General features: G+C 66.7%; 3 protein-coding genes across 6 annotated transcripts; all 3 read left to right on the top strand.

The window, feature by feature from the left end:
* Positions 1-340: 340 nt before the first annotated feature.
* Positions 341-14,040, top strand: CAD (carbamoyl-phosphate synthetase 2, aspartate transcarbamylase, and dihydroorotase). 2 transcript variants are annotated; one of them, XM_054002106.1, is made up of 45 exons: positions 341-453; positions 679-818; positions 1,763-1,892; positions 2,095-2,237; positions 2,352-2,493; positions 2,999-3,170; positions 3,243-3,428; positions 3,496-3,608; positions 3,711-3,856; positions 3,950-4,081; positions 4,302-4,535; positions 4,617-4,838; positions 5,143-5,331; positions 5,543-5,667; positions 5,747-5,880; positions 5,955-6,067; positions 6,166-6,416; positions 6,487-6,733; positions 6,844-6,942; positions 7,035-7,259; positions 7,335-7,517; positions 7,611-7,829; positions 7,905-8,072; positions 8,153-8,335; positions 8,408-8,512; positions 8,588-8,836; positions 9,034-9,115; positions 9,295-9,461; positions 9,595-9,759; positions 9,836-9,967; positions 10,045-10,246; positions 10,324-10,514; positions 10,583-10,723; positions 10,823-10,918; positions 10,988-11,126; positions 11,225-11,272; positions 11,735-11,779; positions 11,876-12,033; positions 12,120-12,194; positions 12,286-12,498; positions 12,694-12,819; positions 12,917-13,072; positions 13,152-13,253; positions 13,333-13,427; positions 13,908-14,040. In XM_054002106.1, exons 1-45 carry the CDS (start codon positions 369-371, stop codon positions 14,008-14,010), a joined length of 6,771 nt encoding a protein of 2,256 aa, XP_053858081.1. In that variant the 5' UTR covers positions 341-368; the 3' UTR covers positions 14,011-14,040. The 2 variants fall into 2 exon arrangements, with proteins under 2 accessions (XP_053858081.1, XP_053858082.1); XM_054002107.1 differs by lacking the exon at positions 11,225-11,272.
* Positions 14,002-21,281, top strand: MPV17 (mitochondrial inner membrane protein MPV17). Of its 3 annotated transcripts, XM_054002110.1 has the most exons (7): positions 14,010-14,155; positions 17,894-18,009; positions 18,305-18,397; positions 18,621-18,716; positions 20,158-20,190; positions 20,338-20,390; positions 20,466-20,634. In XM_054002110.1, exons 1-7 carry the CDS (start codon positions 14,083-14,085, stop codon positions 20,533-20,535), a joined length of 534 nt encoding a protein of 177 aa, XP_053858085.1. In that variant the 5' UTR covers positions 14,010-14,082; the 3' UTR covers positions 20,536-20,634. The 3 variants fall into 3 exon arrangements, with proteins under 3 accessions (XP_053858084.1, XP_053858083.1, XP_053858085.1); XM_054002108.1 differs by lacking the exon at positions 20,338-20,390 and having other exon boundaries at positions 14,006-14,155; positions 20,466-21,281; XM_054002109.1 differs by lacking the exons at positions 18,305-18,397; positions 20,338-20,390 and having other exon boundaries at positions 14,002-14,155; positions 20,466-21,281.
* Positions 21,282-22,609: 1,328 nt separating this feature from the next.
* Positions 22,610-24,320, top strand: UCN (urocortin). Its single transcript, XM_054002111.1, has 2 exons — positions 22,610-23,592; positions 23,787-24,320. The coding sequence occupies exons 1-2, from the start codon at positions 23,175-23,177 to the stop codon at positions 24,101-24,103; spliced, it is 735 nt and encodes a 244-aa protein (XP_053858086.1). The 5' UTR covers positions 22,610-23,174; the 3' UTR covers positions 24,104-24,320.
* The last annotated feature ends 2,051 nt before the right edge of the window (positions 24,321-26,371 follow it).

Here is a 26,371-nt window from a genome sequence, read left to right as displayed (position 1 = left end):
TCTAACTATAATATCGGTAGTTGCCCGCTCCCGTCTATTCTGGGGCAGTTATCGCAGTCCACGTCCGCGGATTCCCCGTCCGGGCCGGTGGCCAGCCCGACTCCGCCCGGGCTCTGGTGCTCGCCTGCCCCAGCATCTCCGGCCGTGCCCCGCGAGCCGGCGGCCGGGCCGTGGCTCGGTGCTTTCCCCCGAGCCCGCTGTCGCCGCGCGGAGCCCCGCGGCCGGTGCGCCAGGTGCCGCCGCTCCGCCCCGGGGGCGGCCCCGGCGCGGCCCCGCCCCGGATCCTCCCGCCGCCGCTGCAGCCGGGCGGCGCGCACCCCGCTCGGCCGCCGCCGCCGCGGAGTCGCCGGAGCGCACGTGGCGGCGCCATGGCCCGGCTGGTGCTGCAGGACGGGTCGGTGCTGCCCGGCCGCCCCTTCGGGGCCGTCGGGGCCGCCGCCGCGGGGGAAGTCGGTGAGTCTGGCCGGGGGGCCGGGCCGGCGCTGGGATGTCGTGGGGCGGCCCGAGACGGGCGCCAGCGCGGGAGGGAGAAAGAACGAGAAGGAGAGGATCCGTCCCGGCCCGGGGACTCCCTCCGCTCGGGGCCTCTCCGTGCGGCCTGTCCGGGGCGCGGGGTCGGGACCGGCCCGGCCGTGCCCGGCTCGGTGCCCCCCCATCAGCCCATGCCATCCCCCGCAGTGTTCCAGACTGGCATGGTGGGCTACCCCGAGGCCCTCACCGACCCCTCCTACAAGGCGCAGATCCTGGTGCTTACCTACCCGCTGGTCGGTAACTACGGAGTGCCCCGGGACGAGCCCGACGCCTTCGGCCTCAGCAGGGTGAGCAGGGGCCCCGAGGGGCTGTGTGTCCTGCCGTGGTACCGCCGTGGCGGTGGCACAACGGGACGCTGCAGGGTGCCAGGGCGGCACGGGTGGCACGAGGTGCCAGGGCGGGACGGTGCCAGGGCACAGCGAGTGGCACATGGTGGCACGAAGAGGTTTGACCCCGACGCTGCGGGGCCCAGGGCCGCAGTGGGGCCCGACATGGCGAGGACCGGGACCAGGCACTGGGGAGACCCCAGAGCGCTGGGATCGGGGTGTCCTCGCAGCCCGTGGGGTGCGGGGCTGTGTGTTTCCTCACCGGGGCTCTGTTGCAAGGTGGGAATCTGGAACGCCTGTGACAAGGCAGGGCTGGGGCTGGGCAAGGGGCTGCTCGAGGCCCCAGCCCCCTCCCAGCCCCTTGGCCTCCACGCCGCCCGTGCTGGGGCAGAGTCCAGCCCTGCTGCGGCCGTGCCCTGCCGGCCTCCCCGCGCCCACCCTGCAGGGTCTTGCTGTTAGCAGCCCTCTCTGGGCCTGTGCTGTGGGTCTCTGCTGTGGCCTGTGCTCCCGGGAAACAGTGCCCTGATCCCATGGCATGGGACATACCGGCGAGGCTGAACCTCGCTGGCGAGGCCGTGGGTGGTGGGAGTGGTGCTCGGATTGTGCCGCAGCCGTGCCAAGCTGAGCGGTCCCGTGGCACGGGCCGTGTTGGTGCGTGGGCAGCGGGCTGCGGTCCAGCAGCGCTGTGCGGGCCCAGACAGCCCATTCTGGGGCTCCCTGATCCAGGGACTTTGCTGGACTTAGGCTCAGCCTTGCTGCGATAGGTGTGGGACAAGGTGGGGGCAAGTGACAGCCCAGCACTGGCAGGGCTGGTCCTGTGCTGTGGGAATGGGGTCCGTGTTCCATGGGGTTTCTCCTGGGCTGGTGACCCTCTGCCTTGCCCTGATCACCCTCTGTCCCCCCAGTGGTTTGAGTCCAGCAAGATCCATGTGGCCGCGCTGGTGGTGGGCGAGTGCTCAGAGACCCCCAGCCACTGGAGCGCATCCCAGTCCCTGGACCAGTGGCTGAAGGAGCAGAACATCCCTGGGCTGGAAGGTGGGACTGGGGAGACAGCAGAGTAGGGTGGGGTGCGGGGGCTGTGGGTCTGCACGTTCTGGAACCAGACCCGTCTCTGTTGGATTTTGCCCACCTGGGGTTTGAGCCTCTGTTGGCGTTTGGGGGCGATGCTGCTGCTGGGGCACAGGGTCCAGCTGGGTGGGCCGGGGCCGTGGGGTTGGGTCTCACAGCCCACTTGCAGGGGTGGATACCCGGGCGCTGACAAAGAAGATCCGCGAGAACGGGACGCTGCTGGGGAAGCTGGTGCCGGATGGGACCCCCGAGGGGAGCCTCTCCTTTGAGGACCCCAACAAGAAGCACCTGGTGCAGGAGGTGTCGCTGAAGGTGTGGTGGGGAGTCTGAGCGGGGCCGGGGGGCAGTGGAGGGGCTGTGGGGCCCCTCGCTGCTGCGGGAGGCTGGCCCCAGCAGGAGCCAGGGTGATGCACTCCCTCCCCTCAGGCACCACGGGTGTTCAACCCGGGCGGGTCCCTGCGTGTCACGGCCCTCGACTGCGGCCTGAAGAACAACCAAATACGGTGTCTGTGCAAGCGGGGGGCCGCTGTCACTGTGGTGCCCTGGAACCACCCCCTGGACCCTGCAGGTGAGATGGCAGTGGTTGGGGACAATCTGGGGTCCCACCAGGGGGGTTGGGGAGAATGGGGTCTGGCACTGTCTGCATGTTTGGTGCTGGGGACAGCAGGCACCTGTGTCCTTCTCGCTGCTGTGGGGTGGGGAGCCTTGGTGCCATCATTCCCGGCGGCTTTGGGGCTTGGGCCCTCAGTGTGGCACCACAGGAGCAGGGCCATGGGCTTGGGATGCCTTGCTGTGGTTGGCATGGGGGACCCTGGACTGTGGTATTGGTGTGGCTCGGGGCAGGGTGCGCCGTGGGGGACTGGCAGGGCCTTGTTGCCACTTGGATGGGTGTTGTGGGGTCAGAACACCTTGGTTGTAACCCTGCTGGGGTGTCGGGGGAGCCGCAGGCTCAGGGTGCTTCTCTGCTGGTAGCCAGGAGTGCCTGCTGTGAGCCTGTGCAGACCTTGGGGGCCCCTCTGTAATGTTGAGGGGCTGGGGGGCCCCACTCTGACCCTGCTGCTCTCTTGACACAGACTTTGACGGGCTGTTCATCAGCAATGGCCCTGGGGACCCACAGCTCTGCCAGGAGACAGTGTCCAACCTCTGCCAGCTGCTGGATGCACCCCAGCCCAAGCCCATTTTTGGCATCTGCCTGGGACACCAGCTGCTCGCCCTGGCGCTCGGTGCCCGTACCTACAAGATGAAGTGAGTGGGGGCCCAGAGCCGCCGCGGGGGTCCCGGCTGCCGGGGCTGCCTGACAGCTGTGCCGCCACGCAGGTACGGGAACCGCGGGCACAACCAGCCCTGCCTGCACGAGGACACGCAGCGCTGCTTCAGCACGGCGCAGAACCACGGCTTCGCGGTGCAGGCGGGCAGCCTCCCGCCCGGCTGGGCGCCGCTCTTCACCAACGCCAACGACGGCTCCAACGAGGGCCTCGTCCACCAGCACAAGCCCTTCTTCAGGTGTGCGTGGGGCCTGGGGTTGGGGGGCTGTGGCTGTGGGATGTGCCCTGTCTGACCCCCTCCACAGTGTCCAGTTTCACCCCGAGCACTGCGCCGGCCCCACGGACCTGGAGGGTCTCTTTGATGTCTTCGTGGAGGTGGCACGGGACCTGCGGGACGGGAACGGCACCGCCCGGACAGGTGGGTGTGGGTGTGAGGGACAGCTGGGACATGGGCCAAGGGCTGCGGGACGGGGCTGTGCATGGGGGTGCCCTGTCCCCAGCGTGCCACATCTCCCCCCAGTGCGGGAGCGCCTGCGGGAGTGGCTGACCTACACCAAGGCACCCGCGGGGGACTTGGAGGCAGCCCGGCCCCGCAAGGTGCTGATCCTGGGCTCCGGTGGCCTTTCCATCGGGCAGGCAGGCGAGTTTGATTACTCGGGGTCACAGGTGAGTGCCAGCCCCAGGGCTTGGGGGCAGTAGGGGCCACAGGGGTGGCAGGGGCCCGGGGCCACCAGCAGTGACCCCTCTGCTCCCCATGAGGCCATCAAAGCACTGAAGGAGGAGAACATCCAGACGGTGCTGATCAACCCCAACATCGCCACCGTGCAGACCTCCAAGGGGCTGGCAGACAAGGTGTACTTCCTGCCCATCACCCCTGAGTACGTCACCCAGGTGAGCACCCCGGGATGCTGGATGGGAGAGGGCGACTTGGGAATGCAGGGATGGCAGAGCTGGGGGATGAGCGTGGGGCTGGGCTGGAGGATGACCTAGAGCCTGGTGCATGTAGGGCTGCGTGGGGTTGGAAGGGACTTGAGGGGCTGCACAGGGGAGAAGGCAGCTGGAAAGCACAGGACCCACCGTGGCTTCTGTCCCGCCTCCCCGTGCCCCCCAGGTGATCCGGAACGAGCGGCCTGATGGGGTGCTGCTGACCTTCGGGGGGCAGACAGCCCTCAACTGTGGCGTGGAGCTGACCAAGGCGGGTGTTCTGGAGCGTTACCGTGTGCGGGTGCTGGGCACCCCTGTTGCCTCCATTGAGATGACAGAGGATCGCAAGGTCTTCGCGGAGAAGATGGAGGAGATCGGGGAGCACGTGGCGCCCAGCGAGGCTGCTGCCTCCCTGGAGCAGGTCTGGGCAGTCTGGGGGGCTGTGGGGCAGGGCAGGGTCCTGTCCTTCCTGTTCCTACCGTGACCCCATTGTTCCTTGCAGGCACAGGCTGCAGCTGAGCGTTTGGGGTACCCGGTGCTGGTGCGCTCCGCCTACGCCCTGGGGGGGCTGGGCTCCGGCTTTGCCAACAGCCGGGAGGAGCTGGTGGCTCTGGTGAGCCAGGCCTTCACCCACACCTCCCAGGTGCTGGTGGACAAGTCCCTGAAAGGCTGGAAGGAGATTGAGTACGAGGTGGTGCGAGATGCCTACAACAACTGCATCACGGTACGGGATGGAGGGAGGCCTCTGGGCTGCTGCGGAGGGACAGACGTGGGGCAGGGGCTGGGGGCTCGCACTGCACCTTGTCCCCAGGGAGGGCTCCCCAGTGCCTCCGGTGGTGCTGGCACAGCTGCTGTGGGCCACTGGGAGCTGCGCCCTGTGAACCAGAGCCCTGCACCCCTGTGCTGGGGTATCCACCCCGTGGAACACCCCGTGTATTCCAGTCCTGACTGGGCAGGGGAGGATGTGGTGGGAACTGGGAGGAACGCACCACAGACAGCACGTGGAGCAGTGACCCCCCTATTGCCAGGTGTGCAACATGGAGAACCTGGACCCGCTGGGGATCCACACGGGCGAGTCCATTGTGGTGGCGCCCAGCCAGACCCTCAATGACACCGAGTACTTCATGCTGAGGCGCACAGCCATCAAGGTGGTGCAGCACCTGGGCATCGTGGGCGAGTGCAACATCCAGTTTGCCCTCAACCCTGAGTCAGAGCAGGTACTTGCAGCTCCCTGCGGGTTCTGCCTCCCTCTCCCGATCCCCAGCCAGCTCTGCCCTGGGGGATCTGGGTCCTGCCCCAGCTGTCCCACGAGGCTGTGCCGCAGCAGGCCGCCGTGCTGCAGCATCTCTGGGACACCGTGGGTCTGGCCGTGTCACCGGCTTGGCCTGTTCCACGGCACCCACTGACCTGCCCGCCTGCTGCCCGCAGTACTACATCATCGAGATGAACGCCCGGCTCTCCCGCAGCTCGGCCCTGGCCAGCAAGGCCACTGGTTACCCGCTGGCCTACGTGGCTGCCAAACTTGCCTTGGGCATCCCCCTGCCCCTCCTCAGGTAAGGTACCACCACAGTGTGGGACAAGGTGCTGCCCTGGTGGGACGGCCCCAGCTGCTGACCCCTGTCACCTCCTCAGGAACTCCGTCACCAACTCCACCACGGCCAGCTTTGAGCCCAGCCTGGACTACTGCGTGGTGAAGATCCCTCGCTGGGACCTCAGCAAGTTCCTGCGCGTCAGCACCAAGATCGGCAGCTCCATGAAGAGCGTGGGTGAGCGCAGGGGGACAGCACTGCTGGGGCACGTGGCGCGCACAGGATCCGCCTGCTCACCCCACCTTCTGCAGGGGAGGTCATGGCCATTGGGAGGAACTTTGAGGAGGCGTTCCAGAAGGCTCTGAGGATGGTGGACGAGAACTGCGTGGGCTTTGATCACACAGTGAAGCCGGTCTCAGACATGGTGAGCGCTGGGGTTTGGATGTCTGTGCTGGCTGTGCCATTCTGGGGAGAGGGGTAGCCACCTGCTTCCCTCGGCCACACTCAACCTTGGCCTGGCAGGAGCTGGAGACGCCAACAGACAAGCGAATCTTCGTGCTGGCAGCGGCGCTGCGGGCCGGGTACTCCATCGAGCGGCTCTATGAGCTGACCAAGATTGACCGCTGGTTCCTGCACAAGATGAAGAACATCACGGACCACGCGGTGCTGCTGGAGTCGTACCGTGGTGAGCAGGGCACCATGCCGCCCGCCGTGCTCAAGCGTGCCAAGCAGCTCGGCTTCTCTGATAAGCAGGTGGCCCTGGCCGTGCTCAGGTGAGATGGGGAGGGGACGGCCCTGTTCTGCTCCCTGCCTCGGTCCTGGCGCTCACCCGGCTCTCTGCAGCACCGAGCTGGCCGTGCGGAAGATGCGGCGCGACCTGAAGATCCTGCCAGCGGTGAAGCAGATCGACACTGTGGCAGCAGAGTGGCCAGCACAAACCAACTACCTGTACCTGACTTACAATGGCTCTGAGCACGACCTGGCCTTCCGTGAGCCCCACGTCATGGTCATTGGCTCCGGCGTCTACCGCATCGGCAGCAGTGTCGAGTTTGACTGGTGTGCTGTTGGCTGCATCCAGGAGCTCCGCAAGGTCAGACGGGCCCCAGCACCCTGTGGAGTGAGGGGTGGGTGTCCCTGGTCAGAGAATGGGCCTGGGTAGGGGTTGGAGGCTCTGGGTTCACCTTGTCCCACCCCCAATAGATGGGCTTCAAGACAATCATGGTGAACTACAACCCTGAGACAGTGAGCACAGATTATGACATGTGTGATCGCCTCTACTTCGACGAGATCTCCTTTGAGGTGAGGGGGCCGGGGCCCTGACAGCTGTGGGGCTGGGTGAGGCCCGCCATAGCTCTGTCCCAGCTGTGCCCCTGCCCCGCACTGTGCTGCAGGTGGTGATGGACATCTACGAGCTGGAGAACCCTGAGGGTGTGATCCTGTCCATGGGCGGGCAGCTGCCCAATAACATCGCCATGGCCCTGCACCGGCAGCAGTGCCGCATCCTGGGCACCTCCCCGGAGGCCATAGACTCGGCCGAGAACCGCTTCAAGTTCTCCCGCCTGCTCGACTCCATCGGCATCAGCCAGCCCCTCTGGAAGGAGCTCTCCAACATGGAGGTGGGGCCCAGCGAACAGGAGAGGGCTGCCCCAGGGTGCGCTCCGCGTGTGCGCTGAGCTCCGTCTCTCCCGCAGTCAGCCAAGCACTTCTGCTGCAAGGTGGGGTACCCCTGCGTCGTGCGCCCTTCCTACGTGCTGAGCGGTGCCGCCATGAACGTGGCGTACTCGGACAGCGATCTGGAGAAGTTCCTGAGCAACGCTGTGGCCGTGTCCAAGGAGCAGCCTGTTGTCATTTCCAAGTTCATCCAGGAGGCCAAGGTCCATCCGGGAGGCTGCTCCAGCCCTGGGATGCCCCCTGAAAGCCCCAGCCCGCACCCCAGGGACAGGCTGTGACCATGTTCCCGCTCACAGGAGATTGACGTGGACGCGGTGGCCTGTGACGGTGTGGTGGTGGCCATCGCCATCTCGGAGCACGTGGAGAACGCTGGGGTGCACTCGGGCGATGCCACACTGGTGACCCCCCCGCAGGACATCACCCCCAAGACGCTGGAGCGCATCAAGGCCATTGTCCACGCCATTGGGCAGGAGCTGCAGGTCACAGGGCCCTTCAACCTGCAGCTCATCGCCAAGGTACTGGGGACTGCACGGCCAGGGGAGAACAGCCCACATCCCCAGCCCTGCCTCATTCCATCCCCTCTCTCCCAGGATGACCAGCTGAAGGTGATAGAGTGCAATGTTCGTGTCTCCCGCTCCTTCCCCTTTGTCTCCAAGACCCTGGGTGTGGACTTGGTGGCTCTGGCCAGCCAGGTGATCATGGGTGAGGATGTGGAGCCTGTGGGGCTGATGACGGGCACAGGCATCGTTGGTGTCAAGGTGAGTGGGGGCCATGGGGCCAGGCTGGGGTGTGGGGACAGGCATACTCAGGCAGCCCCTGAGCATCCCCTTGCCCCCAGGTGCCCCAGTTCTCCTTCTCACGCCTGGCGGGCGCTGATGTGGTGCTGGGTGTGGAGATGACCAGCACAGGCGAGGTTGCCTGCTTTGGGGAGAACCGCTGCGAGGCGTACCTGAAGGCCATGCTCAGCACCGGCTTCAAGATCCCCAAGAAGAACATTCTGCTGACCATAGGCAGCTACAAGGTATGTGGGGTAAAACTGATGGGAGGCTGGGGTTCCCTCTCTGCCCTCTGACCCGGCCCCGGTTCGTTTCAGAACAAGAGTGAGCTGCTGCCCACGGTGCGGACGCTGGAGAACCTTGGCTACAACCTGTATGCCAGCCTCGGCACTGCCGACTTCTACACCGAGCATGGCATCAAGGTCAGGGCTGGGGGCCTGCAGGGCCAGGGCCACTCCCGGGCTGTGACAGAGCCCTGACAGGGTCACTGCCTGCAGGTGAAGGCTGTGGACTGGCACTTCGAGGAGGCAGACAGCAGCGAGGCTGGTGCCCGGGAGACCCAGCGCAGCATCCTGGACTACCTGGCCGAGAACCACTTTGAGATGGTCATTAACCTCTCTATGCGCAACTCGGGGGGCCGCCGGCTCTCCTCCTTCGTCACCAAGGGGTACCGCACCCGGCGCCTGGCTGTCGACTACTCCGTGCCCCTCATCATCGACATCAAGTGCACGAAGCTCTTCGTAGAGGTGGGCTGGGGCACCTGGGGACCGTGGGTGCAAGGAGGAAAGGGAGCAAAGCAGGGTTGCAGGAGTCCTGTGGGGCAGGCTGTGTGTGTGGGTGCCACTGTGCAGGGGTTGCTTTTGGGGTGCACCTCGGACAGGCATCATCACCCTGACCCCTGCTCCTGACCCTGGGTCCTGCCTCACGGCTGCTCTTCCTGCAGGCACTGGGCCAGATTGGGGCAGCCCCCCCATTGAAGATGCATGTGGACTGCATGACATCCCAGAAACTCATCCGTCTGCCAGGTGGGTGTTCAGTGGCCCCAGGGGCGCAGCACGGAACAGGGACAGCGCTGGGAGCCGGGCTGGGCACACCTGCAGGTGCTGTGGAGAGAGATGTTTCCATGCTGCGCTGGTGGGATGGCCCTCATCTCTCATGTCCCCTGTGGCCAGCAGCTGCCAGTGCTGACCCTGACACTCCCCAGGCCTGATCGATGTCCACGTCCACCTCCGTGAGCCGGGAGGCACCCACAAGGAGGACTTTGCATCAGGCACGGCAGCCGCCCTGGCCGGGGGGGTCACTATGGTGTGTGCCATGCCCAACACAAACCCTGCTGTCACCGATGCCACCTCTTTCGCCTTGGCACAGAAGGTGAGGAGCTGCTGCCAGCCTGATGCTCACATCCCCTCCTGTGCCAGCCATGGTGGGCTCACTGTCCACGGTGAGCTCGTTGCTGGTGGCAGGACTGGTCCCACCACAGCACCCACTGCCTCTTGTCCTGCAGCTGGCTGAGGCCGGGGCCCGCTGCGATTTTGCTCTCTTCCTGGGGGCTTCCTCGGACAATGCTGGCACGCTGGGCCCCCTGGCTGGGGCAGCCGCTGGGCTCAAGATGTACCTGAACGACACCTTCTCCAGCCTGCGGATGGACGACATATCGCTGTGGATGGAGGTGAGCGGGAGGGCAGGGGCTGGCACGGGGCAGATCTGGTCCTGGCACCGATGCCCACGAGCCCCGTTCCCCCTAGCACCTGGAGCAGTGGCCGCGGCACCTGCCCATCGTGGCACACGCAGAGCGGCAGACGGTGGCCGCCGTGCTGATGGTGGCCCAGCTCTACCAGCGCCCTGTCCACATCTGTCACGTGGCCCGCAGGGAGGAGGTGAGCAGGGCGAACTCTGGGTTCCAGGGATGGAGCACGGGGCCCTGTGGGTTCCCCACTAACCACGGCTGCTCCAGATCCTCCTCATCAAGGCGGCCAAGCAGAGGGGCATCCCGGTGACGTGCGAGGTGGCCCCGCACCACCTCTTCCTGAGCCAGGACGACCTGGGGCGCCTGGGGAAGGGCCGTGCAGCCGTGCGGCCAGAGCTGGGCACCCGCCAGGACGTGGAGGCGCTCTGGGAGAACATGGACATCATCGACTGCTTTGCCACTGACCACGGTAAGTCCCCAGGGATGGTGGCCATGGGGCAGGGAAAGCGGTGGGGACAGCCCCCGGTGACCAGCCCCATCGTGCAGCACCCCACACGCTGGAGGAGAAGCAGGGGCAGGAGCCGCCCCCCGGGTACCCTGGCCTGGAGACGATGCTGCCGCTGCTGCTGACGGCCGTCTCTGAGGGGAGACTCAGCGTGGAGGACATCGTCCAGCGCCTCTATGAGAACCCTCGCAAGATCTTCGGGCTACCAGCGCAGGAGGACACCTATGTGGAGGTGTGTCCTTGCCCACCCACCCCAGGTCCAGCCCCCACCCTTCTGCCTCTGACCCGCTGTCCTGGCAGGTGGACCTGGAGCAGGAATGGATCATCCCCAGCAGCACAGTCTTCTCCAAGGCCCGTTGGACCCCCTTTGAGGGCATGCAGGTCAAGGGGACAGTGCGGAGGGTAGTCCTGCGTGGGGAGGTTGCCTACATCGATGGGCAGGTAAGGTCCTAGGTGCTTTTCTTCCTGTATTGAGGGTCACAGAGGGGGTCTCCCAATGCTGACCCCATTTCCCTAATCCCATTCCTGCCTTGGCTGCAGGTGCTGGTGCCCCCTGGCTATGGACAGGACGTGAAGAAGTGGACCTCAGGAGCTGCACTGCTGCCACATGGTGCCCCCACCAAGGAGAGTGTGAAGGTACTGGGGTGTACAGACCTGACAGGGGGTCCCTCTCTGCCCTAGCTCCAGCTTGGTCTCTCGTTTCAGACCCCTGAGCCGTCCCGGCACGTGGCTGGTGACGTGCTGCGTGGACGAGCCCCCAGCCCCCGCCGGCCCGGCCCTGGGGGTGAGGGACGCTTCCACCTCCCGCCCTGCATCCACCGAGCCCCGGACCCCGGGCTGCCAGGTAGGGGGGTGGGCGGGCAGCGGGCACGCTGCCTGGGGGCCGGGTCTGGGACCGTGGCTGGGCGGCCCCGCTGACGCCAGCCCTTGTGTCCCGTTCAGCATTCCAGAGGCTGGGAGCCGCGCACCGCCCGGGCGCCCGAGGCACCGGTAATGTCGGGGCGGGGACTCACTACTGGCACTAACTGCAGCCCATGAGTGCATCCCCTCCCCCAGGTGCCGTGCAGCCCCGGGCTGCCTGCGCTGCCCACCCTGGGCCCCTTCTGGCACCCAGCGCCAGGACTGGGCGCTGTAGGACAGGGCACGGCCATGCCGCCCTCTCCCCTCCTGCCCCAGCCGGCACGGCACCTCGGGGACCCCTCGCCGCCAGTGTGAACTGGGGGGTGGCCAGTTGGGAATTGCGGGGTGTGCAGGGAGAGGGTCACAGCGCAACGTGGGGCTTGGACTGCCTGTCTCTGGTTGACCATCACCCTGGCCTCAGGCCCATCTTGATTTCACCTGGTGTTGCCAAGTGCCAGGAGGGCTGTGCCACACTGGCAGCACGCTGGGACAAGAGCGGGGTGTCACCTCTCCCCACAACCCCTAACAGCACTGCTCCCCTCTCCCACCCAGACGAGGACGCTCGTGAGAAGGGCAGCAGGAAGGCAGCGGAACTGGGTGAGTGCAGCAGGGGCCCACAGTGGGGATCCGGGATCCGTGGCTGGGCTCCTCAGGGCACCACCGTGGGTTGACCAGCTACTCTCGGTGCCACAGATTCAGCGCCAGTCCAGGACAGCCACTTCCACCCACTGGGCCCTGTCCCACGCCAAGCGTCCCCTCAGCGCGCCCCCCAGACCTCCCTGGCGCTGCACGCCGCCGCCGCCCTGGTCGGGCAGCACGTCCTCTCTGTCCAGCAGTTCTCCAAGGATCAGGTGCCCAGCTGGGCGGGCGCAGGGGCTGTGGGTGCTCCGGTGCTTCCTGTGCCCCGGCTGAGCCCTGGTGCCACCTGTCCCCGCAGCTGTCCCACCTGTTCAACGTGGCACACACCCTGCGCTTGCTGGTGCAGAAGGAGCGGAGCGTGGAGATCCTCAAGGTGAGCGCACAGCTGTCCCCTGGGCACCCCGAGGGAGCCCCGTACCAGGCGGGGTGCCAGGGCTCCCCGAGGTGACAGCCCGGCCCTGCAGGGGAAGGTGATGGCGACCATGTTCTACGAGGTGAGCACACGGACCAGCAGCTCCTTCGCAGCAGCCATGAGCCGGCTGGGCGGCTCTGTCCTGTCCTTCTCCGAGGCCACCTCCTCGGTGCAGAAGGGCGAGTCGCTGGCTGACTCTGTGCAGACCATGTGCTGCTACGCCGACGTGCTGGTGCTGCGGCACCCCCAGCCTGGCGCCGTCGAGGTGAGAGGGGCTGAGGGAAGCTGCCTCCTCTCCCGGAGGCACTGGGGGCTCCGCCCCAAGGGCAGGGATGGTGACCTGCGCTGTGGGGCAGGGACGTGGTCCCCGGCTGGGCCGGGGTTGGGTCCTGCTGCCATGGGGCTGGTGGGAACCGTGTCCTGCCTGCGCTCACCTGCCCTGCCTTGCCGGTGCTCCCAGCTGGCCGCCAGGCACTGCCGCAAGCCGGTGATCAACGCCGGGGATGGGGTGGGGGAGCACCCCACGCAGGCGCTGCTGGACGTCTTCACCATCCGCGAGGAGCTGGGCACAGTCAACGGGATGACGGTGAGGAGCAGGGGCCAGGCGGCACGGCCGGGGGGTCAGGGCGCCCTGTGTAGGCGCTGAGGGGCCGTGGACAGGCTGGGCTGACCGCTCTCCCCAGATCACCATGGTGGGTGACCTGAAGCACGGGCGCACGGTGCACTCCCTGGCCCGCCTGCTCACCCTGTACCGCGTCAACCTGCGCTACGTGACCCCTCCGGGGCTCCGCATGCCCTCCGACATCACCAGCTTCGTGGCCTCCAGGGGCATCCAGCAGGTGAGGAGCAGGGTGGGGGGCTGGCCCCCACACGCTCTCTGGCTCTGCGGCCCCCCCTGACCTTACGGTGCTGCCGCAGGAGGAGTTCGGGAGCATCGAGGAAGCGCTGCCGGACACAGATGTGCTCTACATGACCCGCATCCAGAAGGAGCGCTTCCAACGGGCCGAGGAGTACGAGGCTGTGAGTGAGGGGGTCCTGCTGCCCTCCGGGGGCCCGGGCACTGCCCTGCCCCAGCTCAGGGCTCTGCGTGTTCCCTCAGTGCTTCGGGCAGTTCATCCTCACGCCCCACATCATGACCCGGGCCAAGGAGAGGATGGTGGTGATGCACCCCCTGCCCCGTGTCAACGAGATCAGGTGGGGACAGGGGAACAGGGCTAGGGCGGCTGCAGGGTACTGGGGAGGTTTGGGGGGAGTGTCTGGGAGAAGGGGTATGAAATACACAGGGCAGAAGGGGGGTGCTCGGGGCACCGGTGCTGCTGGCACACCGGCAGGGCCACGGCAGCTGCGGTGTGCTGGGGGTGTCCGGGAAGGCGCCGGGGCTCAGGGGCGGGAGGACTGCGGGGTGCTGGGCAGGGCTGGGGAGAGCTCAGAGCCAGGGCGGCTGCCGTGGCTGGGCTTGGGGGACAGGCTCGCCCGGGGACCCCGGGGCGGGCTCGGGGACCCCGGGGCGGGCTCGGGGACCCCGGGGCGGGCTCGGGGACCCCGGGGCGGGCTCGGGGACCCCGGGGCGGGCTCGGGGACCCCGGGGCGGGCTCGGGGACCCCGGGGCGGGCTCGGGGACCCCGGGGCGGGCTCGGGGACCGGACGGTGCCCGCTGATGACGTCATTCCGCAGCGTGGAGGTGGACTCGGACCCGCGCGCCGCGTACTTCCGGCAGGCGGAGAACGGGATGTACATCCGCATGGCGCTGCTGGCCACGGTGCTGGGCCGCTACTGACCAATAAACGCTCTCGGTCGCGACACGGCATCGCGCCGCGACACGCGTCACCGCGCCGCGACGCGCGGGACCATGGCGGCGCTGTGGAGGGGCTGCGGGCGGCTGCTGGCGCGGCGGCCCGGGGCGGCGCAGGCGCTCACAGCCGGTAAGGGACGGGCCGGGCCCCCGCGGCGGCCGCGCCCTGAGACTCCCGGCCCCGCACGCAGCCCTTCCTGCCCGGAGCGCGGCCCCCGGCGCTGCCGGCACACGGCCGCGCTCCCCGGGCCCCGGCACACAGGCTGCCCCTGCACAAGCCCCTCCGCCCGCGCACGGCCCCGCAGCCCCTCGCCCCGCTCTGTGGGCACCGTCACCGCGCAGGAGGCAGGGCAGGGGCGCTCCAGCGCCTCAGGGGTCTGCCTTAGGGGGGGAGAGGTGCTGGCACGCCCCGGGCTCAGCAAGGACCCCCGTGTGTCACACCAGGGGCAGAGCCCTGGCCCGCTCCCGGCTCAGGACGTCTCTGTCAGGGGTCTGTGCTGCAGCCAGAGCGCTCGTGGGGACAGCAAGGAAGCGCAGCCCTCACCCCCAGACCTGGGGGGACACTGTCCCGGGGCCCCCTCACCTGGAGGGGACGGGTGCTGAGCTGCGGCGCTGGGAATTCACCGGGGCTCGGCTCCTCCGCGTTTGCCGGCACTCAGCGGTGAAGGCACAGAGGTGCTGCCTGAGGAGAGGCTCCCGGGGCTCTGCAAGGGGGTTGAATCTCCCTAACGCTGCTGCTGCTTGCAGGGCTGTGAGGTGCCAGGAATCTGCCCTGCTGTTGGCTCGAGGATTTGCAGCCCTGGGGCACCAGGCAGCTCTGCCCTGCAGCTCTGCCCCGCTCCTCTGCTCCCTCCCCCCAGCCCCCCTGAGGCTGACGCTGGTGGTGGGAGAGCGCGTCCTGCTGGTTCCGCGTGTTCTCGGGGCTGTGTGGTGGCTGTGCCGCGCTGATGGGTGGGAGCTGGGGGGTTCCTGCGTGCTCCTTGCAGCCTCCCCCCTGTCACCACCACTTCGCCCCTGCCCTGCCACTGCTGCCCCTGCCCTCCTGCTCCCACCAGCCCAGGATGCTGGCAAAGCACAACCCCGGGGTCTGGGGGTGCCCTGCTGAGCTGGGGGCTCCCCTGGCTGTGCAGTCACTGGCCCTCAGCCCTGATGGCCGCGGGGGGGTGGCACGGTGCCCCCCCTGCCTGGCTGCTGGGGCCCTGCCAGGCCGCTTAACTGTTCCTGCTGTTATTTTTATCGATGTCATGGAGTCTATTGCTGGCAGCACGTCCCCCTGTGCTTGGCGGGAGGCCAGTGTGGAGCTGGGAGGGGCTCCCCAGGGCTGGCCCTGCCCGCCGTGGCCCCGGGCTGGCTCCTCGGCTCTGCTCTGCCTCTTGCTGCTCCAGGAGCTGTGACACAGCCCCTGCCCCGGGGCTCTGTCAGCCTGCAGGGCTGCGGGGCTGAGCCGTGGCAGGCACGGCCCTCTGTGGGTGCTGGGCTGCTGCTGGATGTGGTTCCACCAGCTCAGGAGTTTCTGCCCTCGGGCTGGGCTCTCCTTGCTGCGGCGGGTGCCCAGCTCCAGCCAGGGGTGCGTGAACGCTCCTGCTCTCCCCGGAGCTTCCACATCATGGCCGGGCTCAGCCCCTCAACTGCTGCCCGTGCAGTGGTCCCGGGTCCTGTGCCCTGTGCCAGGTCCACCCCAGCCTCCAGCCCTGCCTTCTCTTGCTGCTCCCAGAGACCCCAGTGCTGCCTGCCAGCTGGGGCCAGGCCAGGGAGCTGCTGGCAGCTGGCCGTGCCCACTGTGCCCAGCCACACTTGCTGGCCGAGCTGCGCTCCGAGGGCTCCGGGGTCAGGCATGGCTTTGCCTCCTGCATCCTGGGCGCTGGGCCAGGCTGTCAGCAGGGCCTGGACACAGTGGGCAGTAGCACGTGCCTGCAGCTGTGACCCTCCTGTCCCTCTCTGCCTGTGGAGAGCAGTCCTCTGCTCCTGCCCTGGCCATGCCATGGCCATGAAGACGGTGCCCTGCTTAGCTTTGGGCCCCATTCAGAGTGCTCTGGTCACAAGAACATCAATCTGGGGGTTGGCTGGGCACCCTGGGCACCAGGTTTGGCTGGGATGAAAGCTCCAGCCCTGCACAGGAGCTGTGGCTGGGCTGTGCTGGTGGCACCCTGGGCAGGCACTGTTGCCAGAGTCATTGCAGGGGGCTGGATCTGGCTGCATCCCCAGGCCCAGGAAGGGATGCACAGACGGGTCTGTCCCTCCCGGCACAGCCTCATCACTTCTGGGCACTGTACCCAGAGCCTTTGGCACTGGATGAGTAACAGCAGTGCCTGCTGTGTTCTGCATGAGCGCCGTGCCCCTGCACCCAGCTCCAGGGAGTGCTGTTCTAGGGGAGTGCAGCTGCCGGGAGTGCAGCTGCTGGGAGTGCAGCTCCGGGGAGTGCAGCTCCGGGGAGTGCAGCTGCTGGGAGTGCAGCTCCGGGGAGTGCAGCTGCTGGGAATGCAGCTCTGGGGAGTGCAGCTGCTGGGAGTGCAGCTCTGGGGAATGCAGCTCCAGGGAGTGCAGCTGCTGGGAGTGCAGCTGCTGGGAATGCAGCTCCAGGGAGTGCAGCTCCGGGGAGTGCTGCCGTGCAAGCAGCCGCTGCTCTGGCTGTGCTGTGCTGGAGTCCAGCGCCTGCCTCCACCCCCTGCCCGGTCCTGTTGTGGCCCGTGAGCTGGTGGGGCTGCTCTGCCATCATGGGGGGTGTGTGGGGTCTCTCGAGGCTGGGGGACAGACCCTCAGATCCTGGGGCTGGTCTGGGATGGGAGATGGAGCCTGTGGAGCAGCAGGTGGTGCTGCTGGGAGTGCAGCAGCTCTGTGGGGCTGCAGAGCCTGGGCCAGCCCTGTGGGTGAGCTTCAGGGACCACATGCCATGGTGTGGGGACAGGGAGCTGGGCCCGTGTCCATGAGGGACCACTGATGAAGTCCCTGGGGCAGGGCTGGTACCGAGCTGCTCATGGCTGGGGCTGTTGGGGCAGGGGCTGCTGGGGCTGGCGCCCATCAGGCTGAGGGTTTGCTGGGCTCAGGGCTTCCGAGGACGGAGCAGAGCGGCAGTGGGGCTGGAGACCTGCCAGGGAACCGTCTCAGGGGAGTGGGGAGAGGGAGCAGGAGCCGCCAGGGCCGGGGGAGCAGCTGGAGGGGGCAGCACTGGGCCAGCTGAGTTGCGTCGAAGGGGTCAGGGGTGTAGGATGGAGCAGGAGCTGCCAGAGACCCAGCCGGGCAGCACCCCACCGGGGACACTGATCAAGAAACAGGGCCAGGAGCTGTGCCAGCAGCCAGCTGTGGCAAGGGGCTGGGGCAGCAGGGAGCACGTTCTGCCCATCCTGGCTGGTGGGGGATGCAGGCAGAGAGCTGATCTCCAGGGAGGGGATCACAGTCGCCAGAGCCTGCCCGGTGTCCAGGGAGAGATTTGGGGGTGCTGTGGGAAAGGCTGCGGTGGGGAGCATGGGCAGCAGCAGCAGCTGGGCAGGCTCTGCTCTGCTCTGGGAGCACCGTGGAGCCTGCGTGACGGGTCTGCCCCATGTCCGGGTCACAGGGAGGAGGTGCAGCTGGGACCGTTCTGACCAGAGATGCTGCGGTGAGAGCCCTGAGGTACTTGGCAGAGCGGGGCGCCTGTGCCATGGGGTTTGGTGCAGGCATTGGCAGAGCAGGGCGCCTGTGCCATGGGGTTTGGTGCAGGCATTGGCAGAGCGGGGCTCCTGTGCCGTGGGGTTTGGTGCAGGCTGGGGAGCTGCAGCTGGGACAGAGCTGGCAGGGCTGGAACAGGCTCAGGCATCCTGGGGCAGGGGGCCCAGCTGCGGGCAGGTCACACGGGGGTCTGACCTGCCTAAATGGGCTGTGCTGGTTGCAGGGGCCCTCATGGGAGCTGGGGATGTGATTGCACAGCAGCTGGTGGAGCAGCGGGGGCTGCACGGGCACCACTGCCCCCGCACCCTGAAAATGATGGCCATTGGCCTCTGCTTTGTGGTGAGTGGGGATGGGATGGGATGGGATGGGATGGGATGGGATGGGATGGGATGGGATGGGATGGCTCCTTCAGCAGGGTGGGACTGTGGTGGTGGACTGTGAGTTGGGCCATCCTGGTGCCACCTCCAGCAGCCATGGGCAGGGCCAGTTCTATGGAGCAGGAGCAGCATAGGATGAGCTTGTCTTTGTGGTCCAGAGCTGGAGCAGGGCCGGGTAACCTGCCCTGGAGGCCCCCAACCCTGACCCCTGTGACCAGTGAAGGCAGATGATGCTCTTCACCCCCTGGCTCCTGCAGGGCCCTGTTGTGGGCAGCTGGTACAGGATCCTGGACTGGCTCATCCCAGGGAATACAAAAGTTGTGGCTGTGAAGAAGGTGATCCTGGACCAGGTTGGTGTGACATGGGTGAGGTGTTGTGTGGGACTGGGGTGGTGGGGACAGGACAGTCCCTGTGGCAAGTTTCCAGCCTGCTCTGGGAGCCCAGTTCCTGAGCTGGGCCCAGCCTCACTGCCGTGGAGGGCTGGGGTGGGCATTTTGGCAGAGGCTGCCCATGGCCAGGCTGGCTCCAAGCACCACAAGCTCCTCAGCATCAGCCGGGGCTCCTCTCTCGCAGGGGGGTTTCGCTCCGTGCTTCCTTGGCTGCTTCCTGGCTGTCACAGGGGCCACGAACGGGCTGTCGGTGCAGGAGAACTGGTCCAAGATCCAGCAGGTATGTGCTGCTGCCCTGGGCACCTGTGGGGCCCTGGCAGCTCCTCCCTGTGTGGTGGCCCTGACAGCTGCTCCCATTTGGGTCCCATGGCCCTAGGCATTTTGGGTGGCCAGTGCTGCCAGTCCAAGTTCTGGTGCCAGGGCCAGTTCCTCTGGCATGGGTGTCCTGTGGGCGAGTACTGGGGTCCCACCTGGGCCAGACACGGGTGCCATGGGTGTGCTGTCCAGCCCTGCTCCTGGCTGGGTCTCCAGAGCAATTACTGAGATGACTCCCATTAACAGTAATTGCTGGAAACCAGTGTGAACACTGAGTCAGCGTGTCCAGTGTGAGTCACTGGGGAGTGGGTGCCCACCTGCCACAGGATGAGGCACACTGGGGTGGTCGCGTGGCTGCCAGGAGCGGCAGCACCAGCCTCTCTCACTGCTGCTGCCCGAGCTGCCTGTGAATGGCCCCAGCCTGGCTGGAGCTCTGCCTGAGTGCCACCACCCAGGGTTCATTCTTCTGCGTGGGGGCACCCAGTCACCAGCCTGCTCCACACTGGGCTGCCAGCACGTGCCCCTCATCCTGCCCCAGAGTGCAGGAAGGAGACCCCGGGGCAGGATCACATCACCTCTGCTTTCATCAGGCTCTATGCAAACCACAGCCGGAGCACGGGGTGCTCCAAGGCACCCTAAGGGCACACGTGAGCAGATCATGGGCACACGCAGCACTCTTGAGTGCTCCCATCCATCTTCCCCTGCTGCATCCTGACCAGCTCATGCCATGGATCTTGCCTTGCAGGGAATCCTGCCGTGGTTGGTGATTCGTGTGAGCTGTGGCTCCTGGAAGCCCTGGCCTGGCAGGGGGTGATGGGCTGGGGGTGGGCAGCAGCGCTGGCAGCACCTTCACCCCCTGGCTTGGGGCGCATCCGCCTCTCCCCACGCAGAGGAAGCGTCAGCAGAGCATCCATCACCCCGCGCCCGCTCACCCCGTCCTGGGCTGCTGGCCAGCGCCAGGAGGAGCCCGGCCTCCTGGCTGAGTCACGGCCAAGCTGCAGGAGGGACTTGTCCTGCTGCCACGGGACAGGGATGCGACACGGCCGAGGCTGTGGCACGAGGACAAGGCAGCACCTCGGGCTTCCAGAGCAGTTGCCCCAGCTCCTCTCCATTTCTGCTGTGTGGTGCCCAGGAGGGGCCTGGGGGAGCACTGAGCTGGAAAGGGGCTCACAGCCCACACTGGGGAGGCCAAGCCATGGGCCCATGTGCCCTGGCTATGGCACACAGGGCTCTCAGTGGGGATGGTTCTGGTCACCCTCTCCCTGCCGCCCTCATGGCTGTGGGAAGACATGGGCAGGGCTGCAGGGGCTCCGTGCCCAGCAGTGCAGAGGACTCCAGTGTGGAGCTGGGGGACCAGTGGCAAGGATGGGGCCCCTCTGCGTGCTCACACCTCCTTTTTCTTCCAGGACTACATGGATGCCCTGATGACCAATTACTGTGTGAGTGCTGGCACATCTGTGTCCCTGTCCTGTCTCCTCCATGGGGCTGCCGTGGGCTCTGTGGGACAGCCTGAGTGCCAGGCAGGGGTGGGTGTGGGACAGGGACCCTGGCAGGGCTCCTCATCACTCCTCCCCTTCTCTGCCCAGATCTGGCCGCCCGTGCAAATTGCGAACTTCTACTTTGTGCCTCTGCAGCACAGGTAGTGTTGCGGCCCCAGTGCCCAGTCCCTGCCCCCTGAGCCGGCAGCTGCAGACCCTGTCCCCTCTGTCTCCAGGCTGGTTGTTGTCCAGTGTGTTGCCATCGTTTGGAACTGCTACCTGTCCTGGAAAGCGAATCGGATGTGAGGCACGAGCCGTGTCCCGTGCCTGTGCCCAGCCTGTGCGCTCCTGACCCCACCACAGCTCAGAGCCCTGGCCGTGGGCACGCGTGGCCGCGGGCAGACTGGGACACACAGGGTCCTGCAGCAGCCATCCCGCTCTTTTCTCAGGGGAACACCATCCCCTATGGCCACAGCCCCCACTGCCCCAGGGAGAAGATGGTGCCAGGACAGGCCTGGATCTGCTCTAGCCATGCTGTGCAGCAACTCTGCCCACGATGCTCTCTGTCTGTGCTCAGCCATTTCCGAGCCCTGCACACAGGGTGCTCCTGCCCTGAGCATCACTCTGACCTTCCCCATGGCACATCCCAAGGGAAAAGAGGAGTGGAAATGGAGCAGGGCTGGCCCTGGGCTGGCTGTGCCATGGGCACAGAGCTGGGGTCACTGCAGGCTGGGGATGCTCTCCCCGAAAACAGGGTTTGCTGTGGCTCTGCTGTGGACAGTCAAAGCATCAATAAACAGTGGTCTTCACTTTTGATTCCCATGGCCCTGGGGCTTGTGGCCCAGCATGCCCCCAGGCTCTCAAGATGCTGTTCCAGAGCAACCATTCTGTTATGGATCAACAGGTCCACTCTGCCTCATCTCAAGGCACTGAGCATGGGGCTAGGGACTGCAGGCTGGGGTGGTCTGCCCCACTGGCTAGAGAAGGGACTCTGACAGAGGGTGGATGGTGGTTTAGGGGGTCATCAGGTCCTACTGAAGCTGTTCCATGGGCTGTGATGGTGCCTCCACAGCTGCAGAGCAGTGAAACGAGGTCGATGGAGCCAAAGTCCTGATGCTGGGTGCAGAGTCTCCCCAGGGTCAGGGCTTGCTTGGTCCGGGGTTTGTGCATCCAGGGAGGGTTCAGAAAGGGTTGAGGGTAGTGCTGGAGCTGGGTCTGGGCCAGGGCCACAATCCACCTGCGCATGTCTGAGACGAGCCTGCCTGTCATGCCAGAGAGAAGCCCCGTGGAGCTGCCACTGCCTGCACTGCTGCCCCTGGGGGTGTGTGTCCATGCTCACCCTGCAGTGGCAGCGAGCACACACAGCGTCCCACACACACAGTGTCCAGCTCCCACAGTGTTCCTGCCCAGCACATCCCGACCAGTGGCTCCAAGTGGAGCTGGTGGCACCACAGGAGTTCCTCTGACCTCTGTGGAGCCCTGAGCCCTGGCCCCCTCACCTGCACCACTGCAGCCTCACACAGCAGGACAGAGCCATCCCCATGCTGCCAGCAGCACCTGGGCTCTGCCGGCGTGGCCTTCATGGAGGGTGTTCACCGTCTGTCCTCCACCCTCATCCTCCCCACGGTCTGGTTCTGTGCTGACCCCAGCTTTGGGGCTGCTCCAGCTGGGTGGGTACAACCTGGAACACAGAGGAGGCAAATCCTGCACAGGCCTGAGGGGTGAGGCAGGGCACAGGAGGGGCTGCAGCTGCAGCCCTCTTCCCCCCCAGCAGTGCTCAGTGGAGCAGCACAGGACTGGGGCCAGGTGATGGGGCCATGCACGGACGGCACCAGTACTTGGGGAGCCTCGGGTTCTGTGTGGGGCTCAGGCCCTCTACAGCCACTGGGGTGGGTGCTGTGGGTGGCAGGAATTTGCAGCTCTGAGGTGCTGAGCCTCTTGCAGCTCCCTCTGGGGGTGCAGGAGGCTCTCGCTGTCAGCAATGAGAGAGCTGCGAGCATGGCAAGAGCCACGTGGAATGAGCCACTTGTCCCCAGGAGCAGCCGCCCCAGCATGGGGCTGCCAGGGCTCGGGGGGCCGAGCCCAGCCCCTGCTGAGGGCTCTGCCCTGCCGCTGCAGGAAGCGGTGCCGGGTGCCAGCCTTCCTGCCGGATCACGTCATGGGGGCACGACACCATGTGCTGCTCGCTGCGGGCAGGGCCGTGCCCCGCCACCCCTGTGCCACCTGGGGTGGGACACACCGTGCGAGGGGCCGGGCTGAGCCCCTGTGCCCGGCTCTGCCCCACACCGGCTCTGCCCCACTGATCTGGCCCCTGCAGCAGCGTCGGCGCTGGGTGTCAGCTCAGCTACACTCGGCCGGCAGCAAGCAGGGCGCTCGGGGGGCTGCCGGCAGCGGTGTGGGGCACTCGGGGGGATGCCAGCAGTGTGGCGCACTCAGGGGGGCTGCCAGCAGTAGTGTGGAGCCCCAGCAGCCACCTCACCATTTGGCAGCGGTGCCGGTGCCCCGACGGAACACCCTGCATCCAGCACGGCGCTGCCAGCTCCGGTGCCTTCGTTCTATGACTCACAGGACTTGGCCGGTGCTACCGCTGCGCTCGGGGCGTCTGCGGCCTCGGGCCCGCGGTTTGACCTCGGCACCGCCCGCTCTGCCCGGGACGCTGAGCCACAGCCAGGCTGGGGGTCCCACCTGTGACCGCCCTGTCCCGGAGCTGCCGGTGCTCGGGGTATCCCCACCTAACCCAGGGATCCCCCCCGCCCCGATCCCTGCTTGGACGCCGCTGCTCGACGCGGCCGTTCCGCCCGGGAACGCGAGGGCTCCACGCCGAGAAGCCGCGGCTCAGCCCGGTACAGCTCACTGAGGGCTCACCGGGAGCTCACCTGTATGGCTCACCGGCCCCGGTGCCCCAGCTCGTCCCGGCCGTTCAGCACCGCGGACAGCGGCGGAGAATGAGGCCGGGGATGCTGCAGAGCCGGGAGAGGGATCGGGGGGACCGGGGGACCGGGGAAGCAAGGGTTAGCACGGCCCAAGGCACCTGCTCTCACCGGCCCCGGCCCCGCCATGCCTCTCCGGTGGGCGTCAGAAAAGAACCGGAGTGGTGGCTCCCGAAACCGGCGAGAGCGGGCTCTGCCGCTCCGCCCCTCTGTCCCTCAACCCCGTCCCGCCGCCGGGTGCCCGCTCCCCGCCGCTCCGGTGCCCCCCTCTCCCCCGCCCCCGCCGCCCGGTGCGTGCCCGGCGCTGACGTCAGCCCGGGCTCCCGGACCGATATAACCCCCGGCCGCGCCGCCGGCTCAGCTCCCGCGGGACGGATCGCGCTCGCCGCGCCGCCAGCACCGGCAGGAACAGGGCACGGGCAGAGCGCACCGGGTACGGGACGGGGGCTTGGGAACCGGGCAGGGGCAGCACCGGGGCCGGGGCGAGCAGAGGGGGCGGAACGGGGCGGCCGGGCGCCGAGGGGGCTCCGCGCGCGGGACCGTCCCCGCGCCGCCGGGGCCGCGGTTCCCGTCGGGCCTCCGCCGCCGCCCCGGTCTCTGCTGTGGCGCTAAGCCCCTGCCCCGCAGGTGCAGAGGGACCGAGGATGCGGCGGGCACTGCTCACCCTCCTGCTGCTGCTCGCCCGCCCGCCGCCCGCCGCCGCCCGCCCCGCCACCACCGACGGCTCCATCTCGGCGGCCGGGACCGGGGCTCAGGACCAGCCGCTCTGGCCGCCGCTGGCGCCGCCGCCCCCGGGGCCGTGGCGAGGGCGGCGGGACGAGCCGCCGCTCTCCATCGACCTCACGTTCCACCTCCTGCGGCACCTCTTGCTGCTCGCCCGCGCCCAGAGCCAGCGCGCCCGCGCCGATTCCAACCGCCGCATCCTCGACGCCGTGGGGCGCTGAACCCCAGATCCCGGAATCCCCGGATACCCCGAACCCCCCGTGACCCCGGGGCTGCACCGGCCTCCAGCCACCGCCTCGGCCTCTGCACTGTAGGGCGCTCAGCACCAACACCGGCACGGGCTGAACCCGCCTCAGCTCCAGCGCTGGGGCGAGCGGGGGCGGGACCGGCCCCGGGAGCGGTCCGCACCGATTTTGTAATAAAACGTGGTGGAAACCCGAGGCGTGAGCGAGTGCGGGGTGGGGGCAGCTGGGGCTGTGCAGGGCCAGGGACAAACTGGGAGCGTGCTCACTGGGAATGGGTTCACCAGGAACTGGGAATGGGCTCACCAGGAATGAAGAAAGGGCTCACCAGGGATGGGGAATGGGGAATAGGCTCAGTGGGAGCGAAGGAATGGACTCACCAGGAACTGGGAATGGGTTTGTCAGGAACTGGGAATGGGCTCACCAGGAATGAAGAAAGGGTTCTCCAGGGATGGGGAAACAACTCATTGGGAGTGATGGAAGGGGTTTAGCAGGAAGGGACAAACAGACTCACTGGGAATAGGGAAAGGGCTCACTGGAAAGGGACTGAGGGCTCAGGAGTAGGAGACAGGATGAGCTGGGCCAGGGCTGGGTAGGAGCAGGTGGGCCAGCAGCACAAACCCCCAGCTCTGGGAACAAGGCTGTGAGTGCTCTGGGTCAGGGGGTGACACACCATGTTCTTCGAGGGGAGGAGATGCTCACAGCCCCCCAAGAGTGGGAGCAGTAGGAAGCAAATGGGGCAGAGGGATGGGAACAATGGGTACTCACCACCAGTGAGCCAGGCACAGGGGGGCTACACCCACCTGCCCACAAGTGGGGACATGAGCAGGGAAGCAGTCCTTCCCCAGGATGGTGGGCAAGGCTGGGAGCTGTGGGAGGGACAGACACAGGCCCTTTGGGAGGATATGGCCACGATGTGGGAGCTCCAGGAGTGGGGGGAAACCTCTGTGGGACACTCGGTGATGCTGAGTGGGCCAGGGCTGGAGTTGTGGGCGGGGAGGGGGGTACTGTGGTGGTCTGTGTTCCTTGGCCCTCAACCAAGAGGACAGGGATGAAACCTTCTGAGGCAGCTGGGGGAGGTTCAGCCTCCTTGTGGCTGGCCCTGGTCCTCACCACTTGGTCTGTGGAAGGTGACCCTGCCTGTGGCCACGGATGGGACTGGATGTCCCTTCCCAGCTAAACCAGCCAGAAATTCTTTGATAACATCCCCACAGCTGCTGGAAGGGCAGCATAGCAGGGCTGGAGCAGGAAGTACGGTTTCTGACGGTGTGCTTGGAAGGACAGCAGTGGAGTCAGTGCTCAGGGCAGGCAGGGCTGCAGGGCTTTGTAACACCGGCAGAGCGTGCAGCCCTCCGATTTCACAGGAGCTGCTTTCAGTGCCTCTGGTAGGGGGCTGCTCCAAGGGGCAAAGGAGTTGGGGAGCACAGCCTTTGGGAACGAGCTCAAGGCTGGAGATTCCCCACTCCAGGCCCTGCTCCAGCTGCTCATGCTGTGGCCACTGGGACTTGAATGGGGAAATTCCACCAGAGCATCAGTACCCTGGAGCTGGAAGGCCATGCTGGCAAGAAGGATTGTAGTGGGACGATCCCTCCTAGGAGATATTTATACCAGATTGGACACTGACTAGGACAGCCTGCTTCAGCCAACCCTGACAAGCAGGGCTGGGGCTGGTGGGGATCTGGGGACCTCCTGCCCCTCACACAGCCATGGGTGTCTTCTCAGCTGGAGGGACCACAACCCATCTGGGCAGCCCATTCCGGGCACCCTGTGTGATCAACCTAGCTGCAAAAAAAAACCCAAATCTTTGGAGGCCAGTTTGTGCCTGTTGCTTCTGGTCCTGTCACTGGGTTCCACTGGGGAGAGCCTGGCTCCCTCCTCTTTCCCTCCCATTAGGCAAGTATACATGTAGGTACCCCAAAACATTCCAGTTCTTCCTCATGCAGCAGATGCTCCAGTCCCTTTGTCATTGCTTTGACCCTTTCCTGAGCTCCAGATGTCACACCCTTCTTGCTCCAGGAAGCCCCAGCCTGGCCAGGATGCTGCATCCCCAGCTCTCCACACTTCATGGAGGGGAGGGCTCCCCTCTCCCTTCATCCTCCCCAGCCATGGGCTGTTCTCCACCTGGATCCACTGGGAAGGGATGTCACTGCTGCCTCCCTGGCTCAGTGTCACCACTGAGGATTTTCTTGTCCCTCATGTCCCTCATGTCCCTCAGTAGGACACTTATGATTAGTAATAACATCATGA

This window comes from Vidua macroura, chromosome 35, assembly GCF_024509145.1.
Source record: "Vidua macroura isolate BioBank_ID:100142 chromosome 35, ASM2450914v1, whole genome shotgun sequence".
In the NCBI taxonomy this organism is placed as follows: domain Eukaryota; kingdom Metazoa; phylum Chordata; class Aves; order Passeriformes; family Viduidae; genus Vidua; species Vidua macroura.
This window is presented reverse-complemented; position numbering and strand designations above follow the sequence as displayed.

Excerpts from the sequence above, each read along its gene's own strand:
- CAD (XM_054002106.1), top strand. The coding sequence starts at position 369 with ATGGCCCGGCTGGTGCTGCAGGACGGGTCGGTGCTGCCCGGCCGCCCC. Across the intron at positions 454-678 it reads CGCCGCCGCGGGGGAAGTCG|TGTTCCAGACTGGCATGGTG; the intron begins GTGAGTCTGGCC and ends CATCCCCCGCAG. Across the intron at positions 9,760-9,835 it reads ACATATCGCTGTGGATGGAG|CACCTGGAGCAGTGGCCGCG; the intron begins GTGAGCGGGAGG and ends CGTTCCCCCTAG.
- MPV17 (XM_054002108.1), top strand. The coding sequence starts at position 14,083 with ATGGCGGCGCTGTGGAGGGGCTGCGGGCGGCTGCTGGCGCGGCGGCCC. Across the intron at positions 18,398-18,620 it reads AGAAGGTGATCCTGGACCAG|GGGGGTTTCGCTCCGTGCTT; the intron begins GTTGGTGTGACA and ends CCTCTCTCGCAG. Across the intron at positions 20,191-20,465 it reads CCCTGATGACCAATTACTGT|GCTGGTTGTTGTCCAGTGTG; the intron begins GTGAGTGCTGGC and ends CTCTGTCTCCAG.
- UCN (XM_054002111.1), top strand. The coding sequence starts at position 23,175 with ATGAGGCCGGGGATGCTGCAGAGCCGGGAGAGGGATCGGGGGGACCGG. Across the intron at positions 23,593-23,786 it reads GCACGGGCAGAGCGCACCGG|GTGCAGAGGGACCGAGGATG; the intron begins GTACGGGACGGG and ends CCTGCCCCGCAG.